The sequence below is a fragment of the Trachurus japonicus genome, chromosome 6 (assembly GCF_045865225.1).
Source record: "Trachurus japonicus isolate A0001 chromosome 6, Traja_1.0".
Taxonomy (NCBI): domain Eukaryota; kingdom Metazoa; phylum Chordata; class Actinopteri; order Carangiformes; family Carangidae; genus Trachurus; species Trachurus japonicus.
In genome coordinates, this window is record NC_140912.1 from 19,859,353 (window position 1) to 19,885,415 (window position 26,063).

At 43.5% G+C, this 26,063-nt stretch overlaps 2 protein-coding genes across 3 annotated transcripts in view; both read left to right on the top strand.

The window, feature by feature from the left end:
- The window catches only part of ldlrad3 (low density lipoprotein receptor class A domain containing 3), a 77,683-nt gene extending 57,867 nt beyond the window's left edge, over nucleotides 1-19,816 (top strand). For both annotated transcript variants that reach the window (XM_085779632.1, XM_085779631.1), the window contains exons 5-6: nucleotides 16,426-16,828; nucleotides 17,531-19,816. In XM_085779632.1, coding sequence (XP_085635758.1) covers nucleotides 16,426-16,828; nucleotides 17,531-17,738 — 611 coding nt within the window. In that variant the 3' untranslated portion in view covers nucleotides 17,739-19,816. The remainder of the gene's footprint in view (nucleotides 1-16,425; nucleotides 16,829-17,530) is intronic.
- Nucleotides 1-26,063, top strand: part of LOC146986056 (GTPase HRas) — a 236,183-nt gene that overhangs the window by 65,095 nt on the left and 145,025 nt on the right. The window lies entirely within an intron of this gene.

Sequence of the window (26,063 nt, forward strand, 5' to 3'; positions counted from 1 at the left end):
TATTATGAGGATCTGCTGCTTTGTGAAAAAGGTTAATCATTACTTCCTGAAAAAAGGTTTTGATTGGAAATACTATACAGGTTTTTTGGCACAGTCCCTGCTGCATCATCGACAACAATACATTGTGCTGTTGTCAAAACAAACCCAAGAGAATTCACCAGACACCAAGAGAATACACTGTTTGTTACATAGGGAAAGTCCAGCCTCAAAGAAAATGTCAACGGCGTGACATTTGTCTGTTGTCTGCACAAAATGCTAATAGGATTAAAAAGAAATGGCCTCAGCCCAAGGTGTTTTGCTGCTCTGTCTGAAAGATTTGATGCAGATCATTTGCAGCTCTGCTACCACAGGGAAGTGAAGTGACTTTCAAGAAGACGTGTGCTTCATCGCCTTTTTGAACTAAGGAGAAAAAGGTGCACACAAGAGTATCACTCTCGCCTCATTTGAACATTACACCAATCAGTGTAAATCTGGTCTATGATATATTCAAGAAAATATGAGTCAAGGCGGGGCAATTCAACGTATTTTCACATAAGGGAAACTTTGGAGGCCCCTTCTCCAAGTCCACAGAGGACCCACAACATGGAAAACCTCTATATTTATATCTGTGGATCCTGCTTCAGAAGACACGGCTCGATTCACTGTGTTTACGAAATGAACTGATGGAACTATCAGCAGACAGCAGCCTGAAGCTTCGGCTCACACAAGTTGACCTTGCTTCATTCTGGAAACTGGCTGCCAGTCAATATCCCCCTCTGTCAAAACAAGGCAATCAAATTTCTGTTGCCCTTCACCGCCACCTTTTTATGAGAGCCAGAGTTTTTCCATTGTGATGGTCACAAATTTCAAAGGCAAGGAACAAACTAAAAGCTCTTTTGAATGATATATTGCACATCAGCATCTCACAGTGACTTGGTCTCATTATTTCCCAGAAGTAGGCCCAAATGTCTCCCTGGGTGTAAGCAGAGTCTTTATTTTCAGCTGACAGTGACATAACACACAGAGTATTTAAAGCTCAGTTTATTTATTCATTTATTTAGTTTGTCATCTTGTTTTTTTGTGTGTTTTTTTAGTGTTTACATCAGAAGGTGGTCCTCAGAAAAGAAGTAGGCCTCAAATTACAAGAGGCGGAGAACCCCTGCTGTATAATACATGCATAATTGATTTTAGAACATCGATCCTAATTGGATCCTGAAAAACCTTTCCCTTCAGCGACAAGAAGAGTTTTGTTCTGTTTTCCGAGTGGTTAATGAAGCTGTGGTGTTAAAAATAGCCAGGTGCCAAGGAATGCTGTTCACCACAACTTGGCAATTTATCGAACATTGCTGCTCAGCCTTTTTGGTCTTCAAGAAGCCGTCAGTCAGCTTTTTTCCAGCTGTGTGCTTCGCTTGATGTGCGAGATGCAAATGGAGGTGCAGGGAGAGAAGCAGTGGGAGAAAGACCAGAGAAAGATTGAGATGCAGTAAGAGCTAGCGAGGATGTAAAACACCACAGAGAGATGGTGATATAGTTAGCATGCCTTCTGCTGTGGCAAACTAAGATCCCTGCTGGGAATTCGTTACATCCCATCTCCTCGTTTTTCATCACGCAGCCCCCAGCTGGTCATGAAGACCTCACAGTATTCCTCTCAGATCGGCTCAACCATCGTCTCCCATATGTAGAAGCCAGGTCATGACTTGAAATACTTATCTCAAACAGCGCTCTGGGACCAGGCCTTATCTCTGACCTCCAGGTACCACCACCCACCCCCCCTTTAAGGCCCTGATCCCCAATCTGCCCATGCTTCCTCAACCCTAGCTGTCACACTCAAGAGTAAATATGTACAAGCTGCACCACAAACTGACCATCATGCTCCACTTCTTATCGCTCAGACAGAGCTCATTGATTCCACTCTGGCTGAACACAGCGATATGAGCAGGTGCCATGGACCTTCAGCAATGGGCCGTGTTGCTCTGTTGTTTGACTGTGATAAAAAGACGCAGGGGCTCCTCACGCCTCCACCATCCTGACCAGGCCTATTGTTGAAGGAGAGGGGATTAGGTGGTGGAATGGGAATCAGGGGGTCTTGCTCTGTTTCTTAACCAGGAGAAGAATGGCTGCAGGAGCGCAGCCAAGGGGAGGCTGGCATTGTAAGTGGGCACTGATATTTTGTGTATGTGTGCATACGTGTGTGTGTGTGCATGTCTGCAATAGATATTCATGCTCATTGCAGACAACGTGTCACATGGTTCCACGTCTGCAGCTCTGTGTGTGCCTGCCTGTGTACGCCATCTGTAGTGTACATGTGCATGTGTGTACAGTATCTTTGCAGGGTTTATCCCACTTGATCTGAAGCCGTGGCCCCTCTCCTCTCTGAGCTCAGACTTATTGTAGCGTGGCCTGCCAGGGATAAAGTGGGGCTGTGGTGCGGGGGGCGGGGGGGGGCGCTGCTCACTGTACCTTTAACAGATAAGTCTTGAGCAGGCTGTCAATGCTGGCCTTTGGCCTTGAATGTCATTCCCTGGCCCTTGTGCATACTAATGGATGCGCACACATACCGTGTGTGTACACAGATTACTAAACCAGGCCTCTGCCTCTATTTCCAGCTTGTATCTTATTTCCTTACCTACAGTTCAAAGCAGGTCAGATTTTACAGCAGCAGTCAAGCTTAAAATCTGCTGTTGACGGGTTTGATGTATGATGCACATGTATGGCAAACGTCTCAGTGATTGAAGTGCCAGGATTTAGGAAAAAACAAATCCAGGTAGAAAAATGGCTTATTATTTAGATTATTTTACTGTTTAACTTTCCATTTTCTATATTGTAATTAAGAATGTGATCTCTACACACCTTAATTAATCCTGACTGTGTAACTATCATCTGTGCTGTGATAACTAAATCAAGTGCTTTCAACTGGAACCTCACTCACTGAAACACAGTCTCCTGTCACCACCGTTTCTCAGTAGATAAGGTTACCGGGAGGAATGTACCGCTTGTGTGCTCACGCAGGTTCTCATATATGTGTGTATGTGGGCGTGTGTTTGTGAGTTTGTGAGTTTGTGTGTGTGTGTGTGTGTGTGTGTGTGTGTGTGTGTGCGCACACTGCACAGTCGGCATCAAAGATAAACTTGAGAGCGCTGCAGCGTTTACTTATAGTACTATTAAAATCCTGTTGTATAGGAATCCGCTTTGACAGTTTGCCCTCACTTTTTTTTTTTACACCATGTTGCTGCCGTTAGTGATTTGCTATCATTTCAGAACACATTATCTTGTGTATTTGGAACGGGAACATTAAGTGCTCTGCTTTTGACACATCACGAAATGCTGTTACATTAATTTACTCTGAACGATATGAAAATAATTGGATTTGAACTTCTAGTTCAAAGTATTGCAACTTTATGTACAAGCAGAAAAAAAAAAGATGTCACGGAATATTTTCAAGTGCAAAGGTTTTAAAAACAGAATCCAATGCTGTATAGCTGAAAAAAGAGACAGAACATCTCGACTTGTCATCATTTCATCACTGATACAATAAGCTGCACCCCAGTAGAACCTTTTAACAAAGCTTTAATCTCATCTGTAGCACCAGGGCACCTTGGGACAAACTCGGCAGGTGAGTGTGTGAGTGGCAGCTTGGGAGTGACTGATGGTTTAACTGCCACTTGCGTGATCAATAAAGCTGACACCTACACTGGAAATTCACACAATCACCTGAGAGCGAGCAGTAAAACCATGCACTACAGTTTGATCGCTAGCTCTTTACAGAGAGTTGGCTAAACACTGGCAGGTGAACTCACACTTACACAAGGAAAGTGTGACAGCAGTGACAGCTAGCAGAGGTTTTGTTAAAGGATACATGTTTTTTTACAATTTGTAAGTATTTCCTGCACACCATGCCGCTCTCTTCAAGGACTCTGCGACATTGGGGATTTGAGAATCAGCGACTGAAATGCAAATGTTTTAATGGGAGAAGTGAGACTTGTTTCTTTTCATGTCATCTCTATAGGCTTCTTCCAGGGTTTGCCTCCCAACAGGGTAGACTCTTAGATGCCTGTCACGTTTCAATCTTTTTTTAAAGTCTCAAAACAAAATTCAGTTGCCCACATTAACATTAAGGCAGCTTTTTTTCTCTCTCTCCAGTCATTCTTCTGATGAATGCTTACTACTAAAAGTTCTCATCCTAAAGCACTCTGAATGTAAGTGATGTTGGGGACAAAATTTGCAGCCTACCTTATATGCAAATCCATCTTCCACTGTTAGTCTTTTTAGTATAAAATTCTCTCTTTGTGGCTCCTCTGCAGCTCAGAGGAGAAATGCTGTCCAGGGAAACACTGAGAGGAATTTAACACTAAAAAAGACTCTGACTGTAATAAGCCTGAGATAAATGTTGGAGCATTTTTTTGTGTGTGCACAAAATGAGGGCTGTGCATTTTGCCCCTCATCACGTAAAAAGAGATCTTTTTTTAATGGCCAGTATGAACAGGATGAATGATTCAATGAAGTAAATCCTTTAATGCAGCTCCATAGAAGAAGTTTCCAAACATTTCCCATGCAACAATAGCAAGCAATGACTAAGCAAAGGGAGGGTTCGTTGTTATGGATCAACAATTTCAAATGAGCTCCCTGTCTCCACAAGTCTCAGCATCAGAAAGAATGAGACTAAAAGAAAAAGGGAAAATATTCTGAAACCTTGTTTGTTTTGGAAAATATCAGTAATAAGCACTACTCGTAGATAATGACTTAAAACACTCCAAACCTCTATTGCAATGCTTAAAATTCAACACTCTTCAAGATGCTTTTTTTCCCATTTTGAGAAGAGGTGTGCGTACATAGTTGTTGGTTTAGGACAGAAGCACATTTCTTAAAGTTGGAAAATGCTTTGAGCCGTATAGCTCTCGGTGACACGTTCACCTCTTGTGTGCTTTGAAGAGCTATGAGACAAAAAGACTTCGGCTGACAGTGAAACTTAAATTAGTGGAAAGGAGAAGAAAGAACCGAGTGTGAGTGAGCAACGTAAAAGTGGGGGAAATAAGGAACAATGTCATCCATGAGTACAGCGAGAAGAGAGAAGATGAAGGATGCTTGTAGGTGCCATTCAGTCCTCATGTACTCCTGTATTACCCAGTTATTAGAAGACTAGAAGTATGATAGCACCAGCACCCTGCTGCTCCTGGCAGACTCCATGTAATTGGGCTTAGATTTAAATAGTCTCTCTTTTAGTGTGTGCTTCTAAAATAGTCTTCCAATAACAACGTCATTAGCTGATGAGCTCAGCCTTATCCTCCTCTGCATCAAACGATCTCTTTCATCATATATATATTTTTGGTCAATCTGCCTCTGGCGCCATTTAACTTCTCATTTGACCTTCTACCTGACTTCTGATAAATCCTAATATTACACACAAAAGCTTATTGGAAGGAAATATGGTGTTTTACTTGGTGAATGATGTCCATCCACGGGAGCTGCAAAATATCTATGTCTCTCCTGTGTCCTTCAGGACAAACAGCAGATAAAAGGAAAAAGCAGGGCATTGAGATTCAGCTCTGTGCTCTCATAATTCTGTTCTCACAGATTTTGACAGATTATGGGACACTTTGGGGTGTTAAATCATCTTTGTGGCAGGGATATATTTCAACAAGGAAGAAAAAAAATACATTCATTTTGTAAGCGAGTCGCATTGTGAATTTTCACATTTGAGCTTAATGAACATCCTAATTCTTTGTGAATGTCAGCCAGCGCTCTTCTTCAACATTCAGCCTCAACGAGTGCTACAGTACGTCTGCATGGCATGGAAGTTTTATAAGTCACTAAAACCAATTTTCCCTCAACAGCCAGTCCCCCCATATCATCCTCCTATCACTCAGGCTGTCAGATGAGTCTGCATGTCCTCTGTGTCTCCTGCATGTCATCCCGCCTGCTGTTTTGCCGGTGTAGCTGCAGGCAGCGGTTTATAATAGTCTCCTGTCCCTCCTGAGGGGGGCTGGTTCTAGCCTGCAGATCCCATCCCTGCACACAGGACTGAATAAGACACTTAATCTCCACTGTCTTATCACTCATCTCCATCACATCCAGGCTTTTGGGCACTATCTGTGTGTATGTGTGTGTGTGTGTGTGTGTGTGTGTGTGTGTGTCTGTGTGAGTTCTGTTTGTGTCCACCCTCCTAACTCACCTTTCGGCCCCAAAGAACAGTTGCCATGGTGACCGCGCCTGTCAGGTTTTGGTGGGACGGGCTTGTAGTTAAAGCCTCTCAACAATCCTGAGCAACCTCTCACCCTCCTCATTCTTCCTTTTCCACCAGAGGAAAAAAAATAGCCTATACCCTTCACAACCAACGCTACTCCAGTGAAAGGGTTTCTGAGCTGAACTGAAACTCCCACTTGTGTGCCACAGTTGAAGTACATAACCTGTTACAAATAGAGTGAAGAGTGACAAATCTATGTTGCTGCAGCACCCACAGCCTGATTCTCTGTGATACACAAGCAGAAGTGATATTCACAGCTCATCTATTCGCCAGCGTCTGAAGGCTTTTATTCATAAACATACCTTAGAGGCTTCCCCACTGTGCTACAGCGGCCACTCTTCTGTCCCAATTGTTTCCCTTCGTCCCTCATCAGCAGCAGCAGCATTAGGTCCTTTGTACAATGGATCCACTTTTCCTCTGTTTCCTTTTGTCACATTCATTTTATTTCACTGCAAAAACAAGTGCAAAACAACATCAAAATAGATTAGGGCTGTCCTAAACGATTATTTTTCTCCCAATTAATCCATCAACTATTTTTTTGGTTAGTCTATTAGTAAAACGATTAATTTTTCGACTAATCTAGTGATTTTTTTTGTTTGATGATTATTCATTTACAAAAACAATGTGCGCCATCTCCGTTTTGCAAAGGCTGCAGATAGGGATGCACATGATTAACCGTTTAACCATTAACCGATTAGAATAACTTTGACCGATTAATACTATCGGTTAATTTTAATTAGCTCCTTATGACGTCAACTCATGGGGGCGTGTTGACACGTGCAGACTTCCACTCGTGCCTTCAGTCATATTTCGCAGCAAACAGTTAATAAAGACTGACAGTACAGTAGCAATGTAAAAGTAGACAATGTAGTTTTTTACAGAAAAGAGGCCACATAAAGATTTTTAACATTCACACTGATAAAGGGGTCCTTGATAAGAATCTGACCATTCCCCTGGAATTATCTGAAAGGAATAAAGAGACATCCTTTTAATGCCAATTCAATGTTCTTTTTATGGTGGAATGTGCTAATAGGGGTTTCAGGCTTTACTGGGACATATATACATTATCAGCATAAAAAATGGTTGTTAATGGCATGCCTGCAAAGTATCTCACCTATATGGATTTAAAAGAAAAATAGAAATCATCCTAACATGAAGCCCTGGGGATGAAAGGTCATCACCAACAGAAACAAAACATTTACAGTGAGACAAATAGGCGGGGCAGCAGTAGTAGTGATTTCTATTGTTACTGGTTATTAAATCAGCCCGACTGTGTCGTAATTATAAATACTTACTGTAGTTCTCACTTGATTTATCAGCTCGGCGTCTTTCTTAACCCCAACCTTGCTCTCTATTATTTTACAGTCACTATTTATTAAGTCACTTGTCTTTCTCTCACATGACCTTCAACCTCGCACGTCCTGTCCTTCCAATCTGAGCCTCCGCTCTTTGTCCTCTTCAGTGGATGTTCTCCAGATGCTGAAGTCATCCATTAACTCTAACCCACCTCCCTTGAACTCCTCTGGCCGCCCACAGTAGCCTAAGCTGTGACTGAGTGTTATGGTGGTGGTGGTGGTGGAGGGGGGGCTGGGGGAGGGGGGGCGGTGATAGTGGCAAGCAATGGAGCGGACAAGTTATTACAGGACAGGCAAATAGAGGGCCGATGAAGCATGAAAACTTCCCTTCCCTAAAGCGTCTCTCTCTCTCTCTCTCTCTCACTCACACACACACACACACACACACACACACACACACGTCCATACGGAGGGACAGAAATGGAGACAGACAAAGACACATGCAAACACGTACGACAGAAATATATTTTATGGCTTCTTGGAAGAAACCATAATACATGCAGAAGTTCTTAATGAGAAAAGAGATAGGCAGGCTCATACAGTACTACACACACGCATGCAGAGGCTGCCCATTAATGCCTTCTTTCTTTGTGCATGCTAACGAGAACAGACATATAGTACATGACAGGGCACAGCAACAGGAACGGGGTGACAGCATGGGACATGAATATTAATACTGGGATGCCGAAGGGATCTGGAACAGTCCTGTCGCAGAGCGGTTAACATGCTTTGCTTCCCAGCGTTGCTTGGCAGAGCAGCTTTCAATCAATCAATCTTTCATGTCCCACCAGGGGGAAGTTTGTTGGCAGCAAGGATTTATAAAAACAATAACACATAACAGAGGACAACGAGGGTGATCACACGGTAAAGTGAAGGGTGCAATTCCCAAGGTCTCAAGAGAGGGAGAGAGAGAGAGAGTAGAGGGTTTAAAATCTTTATGAAATTCTGAATTAAAGCTCAAACAGTTCAGCTGAATTCTAAAATCAGCCACAATAAATGAATCTCTCAGTCCTTGGGTTTAAAACGCTGGCAGCTTGAATTGACTGCATGAAGGCAATTGCTCAAAAGGCTTTGGCATGTGGGTGTAGGTCAAAGCGATAAAGTATTTCATTTGCCGCAAATACATTGTGTCAGACTACTGTAAGCAGTCACCTCATGAAATATCCACTGTCCTCAACAGGAGGACGCTGGACCTCGATAGACTCTGGTCCAACCTCAAAGCTCTCAAGGTCTCTATAGATAAAACACACCTTAATGTTTCACAGCTTCTAAGGAGAGATGCCTGCATCAAAAAGCAATTTATCAGTCGCGCCTGAGTTACCGCTGGTCTCATCTGGGAGATACAGCACACGAACAAACACCATACATCTCAGGTGCAATCGCGAAAAAAAACACGTGAGCGGGGATTGAGGCGAGGCATGGACCCCATTAGTGCGTGGAATTAAAGTTTGTATCTGGGCGTCTTATCTAGGTAACGAAGATTGGACGTTAATGGAAGGTGCTAGAACACTATCGCAATGTGACTGGATGAGGCCACTTCTGATCAGGCTTGCAGAGTGATTGGATTGCATCAGACAGTATCCGCTTATGGGTTGGGAAATAAAAATCAGTGCCGGCTCTGCTCTGCTGCCAGACGAAATGATTCACAAAGAAAAAGGGCAGTCGTCTCCGAACTCAACAAGAAAATAACGAAACGTTTACAGCAAAGCAGCAAAATATGATTTCTGTGTCTCTCTAACTTTTTTGTTTTCTACCTCCCGCAGAGAAAGCACACTCCCCCACCTCACCTGGATGTTTTGTTGACAATAGATAAAACTTCCTACCGCCTCACCTACTCACCTGTTTTGCATAGTGTGCATAAAAAATGTGACCAAATGGCAACGCAGGCAGAATGCAGACGAGAAGAAAGACAAAAAATTGCCAGTGAGTCAATGCAAGTGTGTGTTCCAGATGCAGACTCAGGTTTCATAACAGGTGTAAATTGGGTCAGAAAGACAGTTAAAGTGGGATAGTCAGTCTTATAATCCTTTTTAGCACAAGTTTATGGCGACCACGGTCACCACAGTCACTTTTAAGAGTTTGTTTTTCACCGTCTTGATTCCGCTCTGCTGGAATTGGAGTCTGAAGTCAGTAAAGTAACAGTGCTCCAAACAAACCAAAAGTTACTGTTTGTAGTCTCCCCCCCCACTTCTTTTTTTCTGCTTCTCCACCATGTGGCATGGGTTTAGTGAGCTCACTCTGGACCAGGATGAAAGGATTTCTGGGATGTTGTTTGCATGGTCGTTTTTACGTGTGCGTGAGCATCAGAAAGCGGTCTGTGTGTGTGACCGTGTTTGAACTTTCGTTTGAACTTACTGTAAGGTGCGTTCATGAATCTATGCACTCTCTATGTTTGGACTGTATGTTAATTACACATGTGTGCATCTCTTTGTGGGTATATGTTTGAAGCCAGATGGCCCCCTACACACAACACAACATTCAACTCAATACACACCCTCCCCCCTGCTCTGGATGCCCGCCCAATACTAACAGATGATGTGCATGTGTGTGTGTGTGTGTGTGTGTGTGTGTGTTTTATCACATGCAGCCAAGTAAAAATGTGAACTGTCTGCCCCCTAGTGGTTCTCTTCTCTTCTCTTCTCTTCTCTTCTCTTCTCTTCTCTTCTCTTCTCTTCTCTTCTCTTCTCTTCTCTTCTCTTCTCTTCTCTTCTCTTCTCTTCTCTTCTCATGTTCCCATCATTTCCATGAAACTAAATGTGCTGTCACTGGTTCCGCACCTCATTTTATCACTCTATCGTTGTGGGCGTAGCCGTGGCAACAGGGCTGCAAAATCTGCCAAAGGATCCAGCAGCCCCACACCTGTAATTAACGTCAGACAAAGTGACTCTGCAATAAGGGAAAGCGTGTGCCGTGACCAACCCTCCATCAAGTGTAGACAACTACACTCGACATGTAGCAGCAAACCCTGTAATGCTGAAGCCAGGGAATTATTACTACCACCCCCCACCCCTTCCCCTTACTTTGGACTCTTTTTAAAGATGGCACTTTGTGAATGTGAAATGAGTCTTCAGTACATCGGAAAAGTGCAGCACATCTGTGCAGCCCCTATCTGTTCCCCTAGGAATGAGCCAGAGGGGGGGAAATATCTCTATTCCCTTTATTCAAAGGCGTTTTAAGTGTGGCAATTAAAATATGTGGAGTCTTTTATTAGCACTTTTTTCATTTTATTTTCTTCATTCATCCTTAGATAAGTGTGTTCTGACAGTTGATAGTTAGCATATCCAGTGGCAGACAGCCAATCAGGATGAAGGAATGTGCTCCCTGCTTGTATCTCAGCAACCTAATGGCATGTTGGCTGTTGATCTGCTGCATAGTTTGATTAAAGACAGACAAAGGAGTGCCACAGAGCTTGCTTTAATCACTGCGTGCTCAATAGCCCATTGTGCGCTTACATGGGCCCTCAGTTTGCTTCAGTAGCCGCATACAGTTTGCTGCGTTTGTGGGCGTGTATGTGTGCACCAGTGCTCTGTCTCATCTCCCTCTGCAGCTCCCAGTAGATTCAATAGATTTCTGTTTTCATTTAACTTCAGCTCAGATCTGTTGTGATGTGAGAGCTTCCTCTTTTATTGCTCATGGGCTGCACTGGGTTGTCCTTGGAAGGTAGCGCCTAACAAAGCAATATGTATCAGGAAAACACACACACACACACACACAGAAATACCGAAAATAACTGAATGATTATAATTATATATTATAATGACAATAATGATATAATGATGCTATTTGGTTTCACGTCATAACCAATGCTGCAATGCTGTAGCCATCATTTTGCTGTGACCTAAAGATAAAGACATGTATGTTCTACAGTGGACAAACTACATCATGTAATTGCCACATACTGTTTCAAAATTGCATTCTTGCCTGGTATGACCTCGCTACACCCAGACAACCAAGGAAATAGGTTTAGTCCTTTTTATTTCACCGGAAAGCAAAAGAAATAAGGAAACCGACAAAGGAAATGAGGATTTGTTGCCAGGTTTACAAAAGATGGCACAAAAAGAGAAGAGAGCAACACTAAACAGGATGCAGGCAGAAAGAGTGAATTCCTGGTACTGAAGGCATACAGCAGAGAGGTTTGTGTGACTCAGCCTCTTTTAATAGATTTAAGGCTAGTTTGAAGTTTTTTCAGTCTGCGAGCTGTGTGCAGATGTAAGTTGAAAAGATTAATATTAATCTCCTTGTTCCGGCTCCCTTTAGACCTCCACATCTGTTTCTAGCTCTGTCCTCTTCAACTCCTCTCATCTGTCCAGTGTTGTGCTGCCTGACCTCTTTGTGTCCCTATAATTCTCTCCTCTCATGCAGGGGTAATAAGATTGATGCAGGCGGGAGATAATGAAATGCAAAAAAAAAAAAAAAGTGGTAGCTAGACCATTGGAGAGAGAAAGGCAGTGAAAGAGGGAACAGGGTGGGATTGTGCAAAATGAAAGTAAGAGAAAGTGGAGAAAGATTGAATGGAGATTCAATAGGGGTTTTTTTTCCATTGATAAGCATTCTATTGAGTGCATAATCCAGGCTGAGTGCAGTTGTTGTATATCATAAAGATGTGGTACATGTCATCTCTATGTCAGTAAATTACCAACAAGAGCAGAGTAGAGTGGGATACAGGGAGTAGAGGAGAGGGGAGGGCTAATATAAGCCGAGTGGGAGGGAGAGAGAGATATTAGAGGAGAAACAAGAGGGGGAAACAAAAGGCACCAGCCATGGTGGAGCAGAGGCGAGAGGGGAGGACAGGGGAGGGGAGAGGATGAGATGGAGAGATGTGGAGAGGAGGCACTCTCATGTAATTAAAGTGGCCTAGTTGAAAGGCTGCACCTTGCCCCCCCCTCTCTCCCCGAGCCTCCACATATGGCAGGTTTATAAAGAGGTGCTGGTAGAGTCTCCAACATCCCTGGGAGAACCACAGAGTTAGGATTTTAATATGAAACACAAGTGCATCCTCTGCGTTTGCAGACCCATTTTTAACAGGCAGCTACACCCAGAAATTCTGAGAGGAGTAATGTTTTCCCTGTCAAGACGTTGTGAAGCTCCTGGTAATTTCCCTTTAATCTTTATCACTCACTGATCCGCCCACAGAATAAAAGCTCTATGTAAAACTCTCACACACTGCTAGTATTTTAAAAAGTTACATAATAAAAGCATCAATGGATTAGACTCAGTTGTACAGTCAGTGTGGTCATTTTGAGTAGAGTACAACCTAGCTTTGTTACCAGTGTAGCAGGCTACAGTGTATCAAATTCAAGCTGTACGTAGCCCATCATACAGCTAGACCATGCCCATATTGTTTAAAATATCACTGCTGTTGTCTCTTTGTATGTAACTAACTTATTAAGGTCAATTTGGTCAGATTTACATTATTAGCGACAGATGCTTTCAGCTAACATTTGTAACCATTTGCTTATCTAACTCTGTCAACTGTGTATTCATTGGCTTCTACAGCCGATTTATTTACACTCTTAGCTAATTGAAACATTAACCACAATGTTGTTTTATCAATCATTCATCCATACTTCTAGCCAACTATTTTCTAACAGTTTATTTATCTGTTGAAATTGTTAGCTATGCTTTTTGGAGTTTAGCGTTAACCTCTAGTGACTGCAAAAGAACCCTATGGGGTATTACGTACCCTTGGTTGGGAATCACTGATCTGCTCCAACTGTCAGCTTCAACTTGGCAGCAGGCCACGCAGCAGGTCTTTAGATTTTCAATCTTTGTTATGTCATACAAGGCTGGTATGAAATTGAATGAGCATACAGGAAAAAGCTTCCTTCACTTCTTCACTTCTTCACTTCGCTCCCTCTGAGGTTAACGGTGTCCAAGTAACATTGGTACTGGTCGACAGAGTGAATGTACTTAATCCTTTCATGTCAAGTTTGACAAGACAGGGAAGTCGCTAGTGAACTTTGATGTTCAACTTTGATCCATGACAGTTTCATCAAGTGAATTCTGTACAAAGTAAGACTGTCAGAGATGTTAGTAGGACCAGGCATGTTTGAGTCCACATAGTGCAAGCAAAGATATTTGTGCAACAGTATAAGTTTGAAACCACTCACGTTCATTGATTTTAATCATTCCTATATCTCAGTTAGATTAACATCTTTGATCTTGAAGAAGTGTGCAGAAATGTTTAATTTATAGAGATTGAAATAAGAATAATAAAAGAAGCGTGTGACACCCCACCCCCCACTTTTCCTTTAATGTTCCTTAAACACAACATCTGGGCTCGGCTTCAGCAATCCAGTACTTTGATGTGTGAATCCATTCTTTACGGAGATGAAATTTACTTTTAAAGGCTCACGTCAGGATTCACAGATAGAAACTAATAGTTGTGTCCTGAGTGCATGTGTCCATAAGGTGCTGGTGTGTAACTCACTCTCTTTCTCTTTTTCTCTCCCTCTTTTCATCCTTGTGAGATTCGAAAAAGCCTTTCAGCCCTCTATTGCTAATGTACTGAGTAGGCTGCCATTGTTAATGTTACAGCATTATGAGTTCCTTTTGTGTGTGCTACTCTCCACTCCTAAAAGACTGCACTGAAACCTGATAGGCAGCGTAGGGTGGCAGCGGTGGGATCTCTTTATTTGTGCTTTTTTACTAGGTAATTATGGAAATAATTCTTCTTTGTTTTGGCCTTTCTCTGCTGACAGTCCAGTTCATAATTAATTGGTAGCGTGAAGGACTGGCCAATTTTAAATCACAAGGGAGGGGTCGAGGGGGCTTGTTTTATTGGCTGGTGCCTGGTTGGGGCAGCGAGCGGGTGGAGCATCTGAATTAGATTAGATTTAATTAAGGCATGGGGCCCCTGACTACACATTGGTTCATAAATAGGCTGTATGCCAAGCTGGGAATGCAACAGTGGGTGCACACACACACACACACACACAACTAAAGGCTCCTCAAGGCCTTCAAGGTCAGGTAGACAGGGGAAACATGCAGCATGGTGTCTGAAAGAGAGAAAACTGTTCCTCTAATGATAGCTTACTGGTTTGTCCACACAAATACTCTGACAAATATTGAGCTTTTATAGTCTCTCTAACCCCCTGCATCCGTTTTCTTAAAGGCACAGTTTGACATTCTGCAAAATACACGTCCTTTTTTTGCAGTGTGTGAGAAGACGATTGATACCACTTTCATGTCCGGCCATTGATTTTGATGCAGCGGGTTAGCTTAGTTTAGTATGAAGACTGGAAACAGCTAGTTTCAGTCTGTGTGAAGGTACTACAATCTGCTTACAATCACCAATCACATCACTTGTTTCATCTGAGTTAGAAAGACAGGGTTTACTCTCATAGGCATTTTATTTGGCAATGTAGATCAGACCTGCAACTCCCGACAGCATAGTCACACTGGTTGGCTTTTTGAGCACGTTCACTTTGATTCTCTGCAGCCCTGTGGCTCAAACCTGTACATGTGGAGGGAATCTCTACTAAATACAATATCCCCCAAGAGCCTGTAAGTCAATGTAAGCCTGGAATACTTCAAAAAGCTCCAAAAAGGCTTGCCTGCTTTGCAGTTTCTGGGGATCTAATCCTTACAGATGGAAGCATTTTCAGACTATTGATTCAACCCCGAGATATCTCGTAATGGTCATTTCCTGGCAAGCTTTCTGTGCAATATCCTCAACTGTCAGCATGATGGGTAGTGGACAGAGATGTGAGGTCTTTTAACTATATTAGCCTTGAGAATGCAGTGTATTGGGGAGCAGCACAAAAAGCTCAAACACAGAACATAGAAAGTGTCTCAGTGAGTGTTTTGAACCTTTTATGAGGCACACAGAGGTTTGATGTTTACTGGCCCCTGAGGCATTAGTGTAATTTGAACTGAAACAGCAACTGTAAAATACTTTTATGTAACCCATTCCTCATTAGCACAGCCTCTCTGCAGATCCGTAATAAATAGGATTCCTTCCACTCTCCCTCCCTCTCTCTCCTTAGTACAACAGTACTGTCTGCCGGTAAGCAGCTGAAACACCATTTACATGAGCGTCACCCCGAGTGCCTGATTGAAATTCTCACACTGTAATATCAGTCAGCAGGAAATGTTTAAGTGCTATTCCCTCATCCCATCTGGACTAATAAGATGCAGTGCTCTCTGGCATTACACTAGTCCCTTTCCTCGTTCCAGGCCAGCAAGTTGGCTGCTGTGCGTTTCTTACTGCTGGCCACAGCTCTCATCGTGAACATTCTCCGGACTACTAAGTAGTTTGCAGACTCCCCCCTTTTCCCTGTGACAAACATGGTAATCTGTGACGGCCCCTGGTGTTCCTCTGCCTTCTCTCATCTTCAATGCCGAGCAACTCAAGTCGTGTTTTATCTAAAGCTGCTGTAAGCTGTTTTGCCCTCACAAAGAATTATTTAGCCTTTCTGTTCTTTCCCTTTCTTCATAATAAAGAGTGGGGTCCCTACTTTTAAATTGGGTTCCTACTTTTCAAAAGTAGCCTCTGCACTGTACAAGATGCTCGAGCTCTCGGGGAGAGGCTGACTGCTGTTATGCTTATTATGTCGCGCTCTCATCTCCAAAAGAGGCTGCCTCCACTGAATCACACAGAAGACATTTCAAAATGAACCAGAAAACAATTTACTGCTTGATATTCACGTCCGTCCACTTGGCTTCCGTCTTCATTCCCCCGGCTCCTCAAATCCATAACTCGTCCTTCTGTTTCCTCTGCCTCCTTTTCAGTCAGGTTGTTCACCTCTTCTCTGTGTATCCCTCCCTCTGTCTCTCACACTACTGTCACTTCTCCTCAGGCTCATGCATCATCCCATCCTTCATTTTCTCTTCTCCTCTCTCCTGCAGAAGCTCCCGGCCAGGACTTTGTGACACTGGACTATCGCCTGCGCTACTACCCCAGCATCACCTACGCCGTCATAGGCAGCGCCGTCATCTTCGTCCTAGTGGTGGCATTGTTGGCCTTGGTGCTTCACCACCAGAGGAAGCGGAGCGTCCTGCTGCCTAGAGGTGTAAGAGGGAGCTCACACCACCACCACCACCACCAGCCCCTGCTGCTGTCCCGTCTGGTCATCTTGGACCGGGGCCACGTCCATCCCGGAGGTCCAGGTCTCTCCCCCGGCTCCCCCACCGCAGCGGGCCAGTACAGCTCAACTCCTCAGGCACTGCAGCTGTTGTCTGGGACCTTGTATCGCTCTGGGCTCTCCATGGACTCACCTCCCTCATACTCACAAGCTGTTCTCGATGCCAGGTGACAGGAATAATGATTCTCACAGCTGTATGGAAGTTTATAGCATTTTGTCTGTAGCATGAAGCAAGATTTGTACTGCACACCAGGACTAAACCAGAAACCAAACACTGAAACAGTGGATTTTGCAAATAGCAACTGTGGCTAATGTAAGCTAATTTAGTAAATAAATGGGAGATAATAAAAGTGTCATTTCATTCGCTTGTTCACTGGTTTGTCTCATACAATACATTTTCATACATAGTAAAGAATGCTTTTAGAAATATGAGCAGGGAAGGCATAATAAGAATTAATCCTGTAATCTGATAGATACTCATTTACTCCTAGACTCAATTAACAAAAGAAGAATGGCGCTAAGAAAAACTCATCATAAGTCATTTAAAAACATTAACGCAGAGTATTCACTGTAATATCTCAACATTGATATACTAATATATTTTTGTCATATTCAGAGTTGCACAAATTAGATGGCAAAGTGAATACTAATATGGTGGAAAACAAGTAAAATAGTAGGAAGAAGGTTTAGTAGAGGCAGCGTAAATCAAATAAGCAAAAAATGGGAATTGATTCATATCAGATTAGAATCAGAAAGGGGTGTACATCCTGACATCTTGTCAGCTGTTGGTGAAGAAATAATCATTGTACATCCTTATGCAATACCTCATGAACCTGATATCATACTGTCTTTCTTTCATCTGTCCCCAGTCGGCCTCCTTGGTTTGATCTCCCTCCTCCTCCATATCTCCAGGACGGGGAGCTTCCATCAGAGGGTGAGCTGCCTCAGTACGAGGGCCCGCAAGACCCTTCGAGCCGCCCTCCAGCATGTCCCACCACTGCTCCCTCCACACCCCAGACCGTGGCCTCGGGCACACAGCCGACTTCCAGCTCCAGGGAAGAGTCGGACCAGCTGTAGCCGCTCTATTTTTCAGACTGATAAGAGTGAGAACTTAAAGACTGAAGGTCTGAAGGGCCAGGTTGCAGGGCTGCGTGAGGCCCGGGAACAGTCCACAACAGAGACCTGCTGAGGAGGTTCAACAGGGACTGAGAAACTGAACAGCATCCTCGGCTCACAGAGGCACTGGACTGAGACCAGCTTGTGCTGCCAGACTGATCTTGTTTGCTGGCTCCCCCTGCTGGGATCACGGCTGCACTACGCCTTAATCGGTTGCATATTCAATCATCTGTCGTCAGTTTAGTGCTCCTGTTGAAGAGGTACTGTGTATGATACATAAGAGTCACTACAATCTGTGTGTCCAAAGAAGTAGGAGTAAAACTGCCATTCATTTATATCTTATATAATGATAACAAAATGGGGCACGGCCTGAAATGGTCAATGTGTTGTAGTATAATCAGACCAATGGTGTTATTCTTCTCTGTGGCAGCACTTCAAGAACTGAATGAAAATTATGCAGCATTTTGTGATATTCCTTTCTCCACTCTTCTTTACACTTCACATCCACAGCATTTTCCAGAGTAAAGTTTTTAAAAGATTTTTATTGTGTTTAAATGGTAACGTACCTGAATGCTAGATTAAATCTGTATTGCTGAGAATCACTGGTACATCTGATGATTTACTGTACTTAGAATTTCAGCAATGACGTGTTGTTGCCTTACTCTCACTGAACTTTGATTAAATCGATTCATTCAAAACGAAGACAGAACTCAACAGCAACACATGCAGCTATGATAAACAAAAGCAGGCCAGTCAGAGGTACTTAGACATTTAAACCCGCTTCCTCCTTGTTGATGTAAACAGGGAACCAAGTCTGTGGCCTGTAAAAACAAAACACACTTTGTGTTTTACTTGGTGGTACTTAAAGCGAGAGACATTTCCAAAAGTCAGTGGAGCTTTTTTGGTCTTTTTTTTTTCACAAGATTATTTTCACAGTATTTTTTTGTTGTCATTTGGTTAAATTCCAGTAAAAAATGTGAGAAGGACCATTGAGATTTCATTAAATGATGCTTGGTGAAGATTATGTAAGCAAAGTATATATCTTTAGCAAGCGAGACACATCGATCATTCCTCCGAGCAAGTGAGACACATCTGCTGGCAAAGATAACAGGGTTTTATTACATTTCTGTCTGAATAACAGACCAATAATGTTTGGGGGTTTTTTATGTTATGATAAAAAGGACTGAACACAAAGCATTGCAAGTTGAGGCCTTTTTCTGTGCCGGTTTGGCCCTTAGTGCCTTTATATGTGATGTGTTTTGGGGCATAGATAGCCTCGAAGAACATCAGCCTGATCAAAGATTTAACAGTTGACTGACATGACAGCACACATTTCAAATGATCTCATCTCAGATCAGATTGTTCAAATTCTGCTCGACATGTGTTATTGTAATAATCTGTGTTCCATTCAGGAAAATCATCCTCAGAAGTATTAAACAACAGCTGATGAAATCCCTATCTGAAGGATCTGTGTTCTAGATGTACTCTTGTCTTTTGACCTGGTTTGTGTGACACTGTATATAGGAGATAGGAGAGTAAAGAAATCTATTTGAAAGTAGAAAAGTGCTTAGAGTTTATAGTGAGAGATGAATGTGTAACAGTTAGAAAATGTAGTGTTTGCTTCGCAGCGTAGTTTTTCCTCTAGCCTCCGCAGTGATGATGCGGATGCCAGAAAACCAATCAAACCAAAGATAATCGTTATTGACCTTTTTCTCCAAGGATGTTAGCCTCCAAAGGAATGATTATGTGTCACAATTGTCTGTACTTTTATTATATTCAACTGTGCAAAGGTTTATTGAGTCAAACAGAATTTGCTGTAAAACTGGAAGAAAAAAAACATTTCTCAGGAGAAAGTTGATGCTCTGTTGTTTATGTCTTGGTTTTATTTTATGGAATATTTAAGATCAAATTCCATTTCTTCTTTTTCCTAATTTGTTCTCATGAGGTTTAGATATTCACATATTTGTCATGTTTCCCATCATGATCTGTTTACCCCCTGTATTCTGTACATTGAAAGTAATATAAAATCCTGACTCTGATGTGACGTGTGTGAGTCTTCCTGGAGATGTAATGTTGCAATTTCCATTTTTTTGTGACATAAACTTACATTTATATTGAGGAAGTTCTTTACTTTAACCCGTTGAAGCCTTTAACTGCTCTGTCAATCAAACCATAACAGAGGTTTATTGTCATTTCTGTCCCTGTGTTAGAGCTGCTAACAACTGACATATGCTTGACATGAACCAAACACAGCTTTTATTAAAGTAAAGGCCAAGAGGCAGTCAGTGCAGTGGAGCTAGGAACCTTATGAGTCCATAAGTATCCATATTTTACCCTCACACATTTTGTCATGTCCTCTTTGCTATAGGCGCTGAGCAGAGCCTTGCAGTTCTACTCTTCCACCAATAGATGGCACCATGTCACCATAATGGAGGAAGCTCAGCAGACTCGACCTGTGCTGAAGTGAAGCTCCTTGTCCGTGTCCTGCTGCGTTGTAAATGTCAAGTTCTGGTTTTGTTTTGAAGCATTTAAGCTCGTATCTACCTCTAGGATTCATGGCAACTATCTACATGCCTGACATGCAATTCAGTGAAAGGATGACTGACTGTGCACTATCTCACTTGTCGCCCCCTATTTTAATTATAATTATAATACCCAGCCACCCACCCCCCCAAAAAAAGCCCTACACCCCACGTAACCCCTCCCATCCCAATATCCGCATCCCATTATGATACAGCAGATAACACGTGATACTATCTCCGACCGTACAACACCCCATCCCCTCTCCCAGCTCTCTACCTGCCGCTCTCTTCCTATTAGTCCTTCATCCAGGGCTGCTCATCTTTCATCTCCCCACCCTCACACCTCATCCCTCGTTTTCTCTCCCCCTCACCCCCTCTCCTCCATGATCAACGTAAGGACCATTTCTCTCCTCACCCCGCTCTCCTCTACTTCATCTTAAACTCTGATGCTGGAGGCCCATGTTTGCTTAGCCCGAGCCCTTAACCACACAGACTTTAATTAAAAGCCTGCACACTTCTCTTTCCCTCTCTCTCTCTCTCTCTCTCTTTGCCCAGCAGCTGGTGAATTGGCAGAAGAGAATTTCTACATGAGCTGCAAAATAGTGTTTTCTGGCCCAGAGTTATGCCCACCAGAGGAGAAGACCCAGCCAAATCAATCTGAAGTCAGTGGACCTTCAGTGGGCAATGACGCAGAGAGCTGTAAACAAGAGGTAAAAGATGAGACTAAGAAAGAGGCATTTTGTTTTTGGGTGTAGTTGCGAAGGAAGCGGTGACGTTAATGCTCATGCAGATGAGGATTATTGTTAACAGACTCCATGGCGATATTCCAAGGTGATGGAGCAGAGAGACTAGTTTTCCTCTCTTGGGGGTCTTTCATTTGGCATTACCGTAGCCACTGGCTATTGGATACAGTGCAAGTGTGATAAAGCTGGCTAATATCCCACTGATAATAAAGACCTTTAATTCCAACTAGTGCTGAATGAGACTCTTGAGGTGATTGCATATTGAATTTGCTCGTGTGGTTTCTCTTAATATTTCTTTAATAGAAAGAGAGAAGGGAACTAGATCTGAGGTAGGGACATAAATACAGATTTAACCACATAAGAGGTCCACTGTTCACTTCACTTTTACTCATGCAGCGCTCTCTCGAGGCCACTTTCACTCACACATATACCAACACGCACACTCTCTTGGCTGTTGTGCCATAGCTCCAGTGAACTGGAGATAAGACCCAGTGTTTTCACATGTAAATGCTGTGAGCACGGAGGGGAAGGCGGTGGCATTGTTAGCACGGAGCAGCTCTGAGGGGCTCTGAGGAGCTCCGCTGAGGGTTTGGCCAGCGCGGCCCTTATCAGATGAAGAGCAGGCCTCTGAGGGAAGGAGGGGTCGGCGAGGGGCGAGGGCTGGGTAGGGTTGAGGGGGCCAACAGGAGAATAGAACAGCTGGCGGAGTCACGCGTGCAACCCCAAAAACACACAGAGCCCAGACACGCTGAGCACGGTGGGAATCTCCTCAGCTAAGAGATCCACAAACACACGGCCTCTTGTGTTATTATCAGCCACCAGCCAGCGAGTCTGAGCACATAATCACATACACAGCAGCACGGAAAGAAGAGCGTTTCACACAATCACAGACACAAATACATCCAAAAACACAATCGCTGAGAACAATCACAAATACACATTTCCATACAGGCGTCTTTACACATCATTAGGCTAACACATCCACGCAGAATGAGAAAAGACTGCGTTACCCCAACATACACATAACTAAACCACCCACCATTGCTCGTGTCACTGAATGAGAAACTCAGCAATACTTTTGACAGCCACCTGGTTTCAACCTCCATGTCTTGTGCTTGTTCACATGTCAGAATGAATCCCAGAATGGGATCACACTGTGATCCCTGCATTTGTTCTGTTTATCAGTGAGTTTCAAGCCATTCTCTCACCCCATAAAGAGTCTAATCATTCTGATTCTGACAACAAACAATGTGTATTTTTGCTTCCAAATCGGTGCATGTCACAGTCTGATAACCACCAAAGGCCCAGCACATAAGGTCAAAGCCAACCATGCGGTTCGGGGAAAGTAAGATACATGTTTAATGCGATTCAAGCTCAAAGCTTGTATAGCTATAGCCTCAAGTTCTTGGATTTTCTCATAACTGAAACCATTGAATAAACAATAAAATATTAGTTTATGAATTTAGCCACGCAACAGCGGTAGCTGTATCATCTCAAATAGCAGAGCTGTCGTTCAGTCAGCATACCGATGGTAACAAAAATTCCTCTCATATATATGCATGTATGCGTATATATGCATAAGTCAGAGCAGCATTAGCAGCTGAAACAGTAACACTTCCCTGCTTAAGAATAGACCGGGGTGCTGGCTCTTGTCCTTTCCATTCAGGCCAGTGTTAAACACACAGACTAGCATGCTAATGGGTAATCCCTGAGGACCAGCCACCTTTGTCACAGCCCTAAGAGGATGTCTCTCTCTGGGCACTGGGTGACAGCCACCAGGCTGCCTGCTACTGGACAACCAGCATGTTGCCAGATAGTGATCTCAGTCCTCCAGAGGGATGCCAGCAGGTTGCCAGGCTTTGATTGGTATCTGATGGGCGGAAGATTGGCGTTTGCCTTGATTTCCTTTTGTTTTTCTGTTTTTTTTACCCCCTTGTCTTTAATTCACCAGGAGGAGGTTTTCTGTCCTTCTTGGTCAGGGGAAAGCGAAAATGTGGCGTAGGGGCGCTTTGTCATGCAGCAGGTGGTCTGTATGAGTCGACAAAGAGCATCAGAGTTAATCTGACTACAGTGCAAGTGGTATGAGGTTTCTACTTTTACTGTTCGTCTCAAAGCCCCATTCAAAGTCACCAACAATGATCTGAAACATTTCAAACAAGCTTTGAAAGCACATAATTGGTTAATAAGATCCATGAAAAAGATCACCTGATCACCTGACATTGAATGTTTTTTTGTTCCTAGCTGTCAAATGACAATATATTCTGAATTTAAACACCATCAGGTGGTAGAATGGGTGTTTGTTTTTTTATGTAAATTGGTGAAGGTGCTCCTGCGGTTATAAGCACTTGTTTGTGTGTTTCTGTGGATTAGAGCATTCCACATCGCAAGGTGGACAGAGGAGAAGGAGACAAGCTGAGAAGCAGCCTGTCATTGATTCGCCAAGAGGAAATTCCATAGTGCAAGGTGCAGTGAGGGAGCTATAGGAGGAGGTCGATCCCTTGGGAATACTAGTATCCCTAATCCTTAAAATGTGATGAAATAAAGGAGATGTAATGGAGATTATATAAGAAACATGAAGAGCAGAGTGAAGTTTCAGGATTGATGGCAACATCACGTAAGCGTGTGTGTGGTATTATAGGTTGTTGGCCATAGGATGATGATTATTTTAAACAATTTATCCAGCCCTGGTTCTATACTGTCTGTGATGAAATATTGTGGCCTAGTCCCAACACTGAGCCCTCATCTGTCTTTTCACCCCCAGAGAACTGAGCTCTACATACTGTACAGCAGCACCCAGTGTGTATGCACACACACCCTACACACACTATAAGCACATATGCACACACACAGTTTGATCAGTGCAATACATAAGTCTTGACTCTCTTCCCATTTAATATTCAAAAGATTTGCTACATTTTTATCATGCAAATTTAAAGCAATTGATGATTATAAAGATATGTGACCTTTGAGGGCATCATATAAACCTTGTTGTATAATTGTACAGCACAATGTTTGTCAGTTTAAGAGCAGTTGTGCTTGTGTAGGACTTTTTCTCATAGATTCATCAGGGAGCTGGATCCCACACGATGCTTGAAAGTGATTTTTTTTTCTCCTTAGCATGTACCTTCATCTTTGGCAAATTCCCCATACATCTTTCCTCAGCTATATATTCTGCATGGGCCCTCATGTCCCATACACACTTCTTCTTATCAAGACTTGCGCCCTCCCCCCCTGCTTCCATCCACGCTCCCTCAAAATGAAACACACACAACATAGAAAACCATACCCCACCACCCCCCCAAGCCCGAGCACGCCTACCACCCAGGGCCACCCTACGCCTCGCACGTTCCTCTCAGACAGGGAGCACGACACTGGGCCCCTCCATCCCTGTCTTCCCTGTGGCCCCCCCAGCTTGTCCGCAACCCCCAATTCCATCCATCATATCTGCCCCCCGGCCTCCATCACATCCCCACAAAGGCAGCTAACCCCAAAGAAAAGAAAAGGCAAAAAAGAGGAGAGAAGAATACAGCCGCTACCATGCAGAACAGTGCTGGACTGAGGACCATCTTTTGTCCCGGGCCCTGCCTCTCCTCGCCTGGTCTCTCCGGCAAACACACCCTCTTCTCTGGGGGAACAACAGCTCGGAGGCTTGGGGGATGGAACCGGGGTGTGGTTCGATCTAAAGCAGTATAGTATGCCCCCTTCGATGGCCCCCTGGTCACCAGCAGACCCTGTGTGTTGAGCTGTCAAACGGGGCCGCCCTGGCCCTCCCCTTGCGTCCACGGGCACTCCCTCTGGGGGGCAGTAGGGGCCCTGAACTCCTGACTCAGGGGCCCACAAGGCAAGGCTCATCGTGGTCTGCTGGCCTGACCACTGATAATCTGTGAAGTGGAACAGTACCACTCAGGTGAGGAGGGGGACTGAGTGCACATCTGCAGGGAGCTTTTAAAGAATGATGGATGAAGTAGAGGATTTACATCAAAGACACCTTTGACTTTTGTGTGATATGTTCACTCAACTGTACTGCTGCTCGAGCAGAGATTTTATTTCTGATAGCACAGAAAAGGAAGGGGAAAAAAAGAAAAAACCCTTTTATAGCAGTGCTTTGACTGAAAGAAAAGAAACCCAAAAAATCCAAAAAGAGCTAAGACTGAAGACGGGAGCGAATAAGTGAATGGGCAGCATCCATTAAGTGCAAACAAAAGCGGGTGCCTTTCTGCTGGTGCTGATGTTCTGTTGCCGACCATCCTGCTTTTGTGGCCCAAGGAAGAGAGGGAAGTCCCCGCTTGGTCACGTTCACACCCTCTGCTGATAGAGCACCTCTCACTGCTGGTCATGGGTGTTAGAGAAGCCTGCAGCTGCATGGGTACAAATAGCAATGGGGGTAAGACAGAGATGGGCCAGAGGCACACACAAAAACAGAGTGACGCATAAAAGATGGATTTGAGACAGGGATAAAGAAACACAAGAAAAACAGACCAATCATCCTTTGATATAAAGGAATAAAGGGAATGAGTGGTAAAAAAGAAAAAAAAGAAAAAAGAGAGAGAAAGAAAAGTAAAATACATAGAACAAATGATGCAATCATCGAAATTGTTTATGCAGGAAAAAGTCAGAAGACAGGGAGATTATTAATGAGGATAAGCCCTGGTCGGGGGGAAACAAAGCACATGTTGGATTGTCCAAATTCAGTGTGCTAGTTTATGAGACCCCAGAGACTTGTGAAGCAGATAGTAGACTGGTGGAATGAGAGGGGGCTGGAGGGGGTGGAGAAAGGGACCAAATGTTGCACTATACTATTGTTAATTAGGGCCCGCACCAGTATACAGAGAGGTGGGGGCCATCACATCTTCCATATTCTACATGGCAAGATTATTAATTAATCAAATACAATATTCATTCACCAACTATGTTAAACATAAGAAGTGGACCAAGGAAACTCCAAGACTGGAGAAACTGGACAAAATAAAACGTGAATGTAAACACTCACTGACACACACACACACACACACACACACACA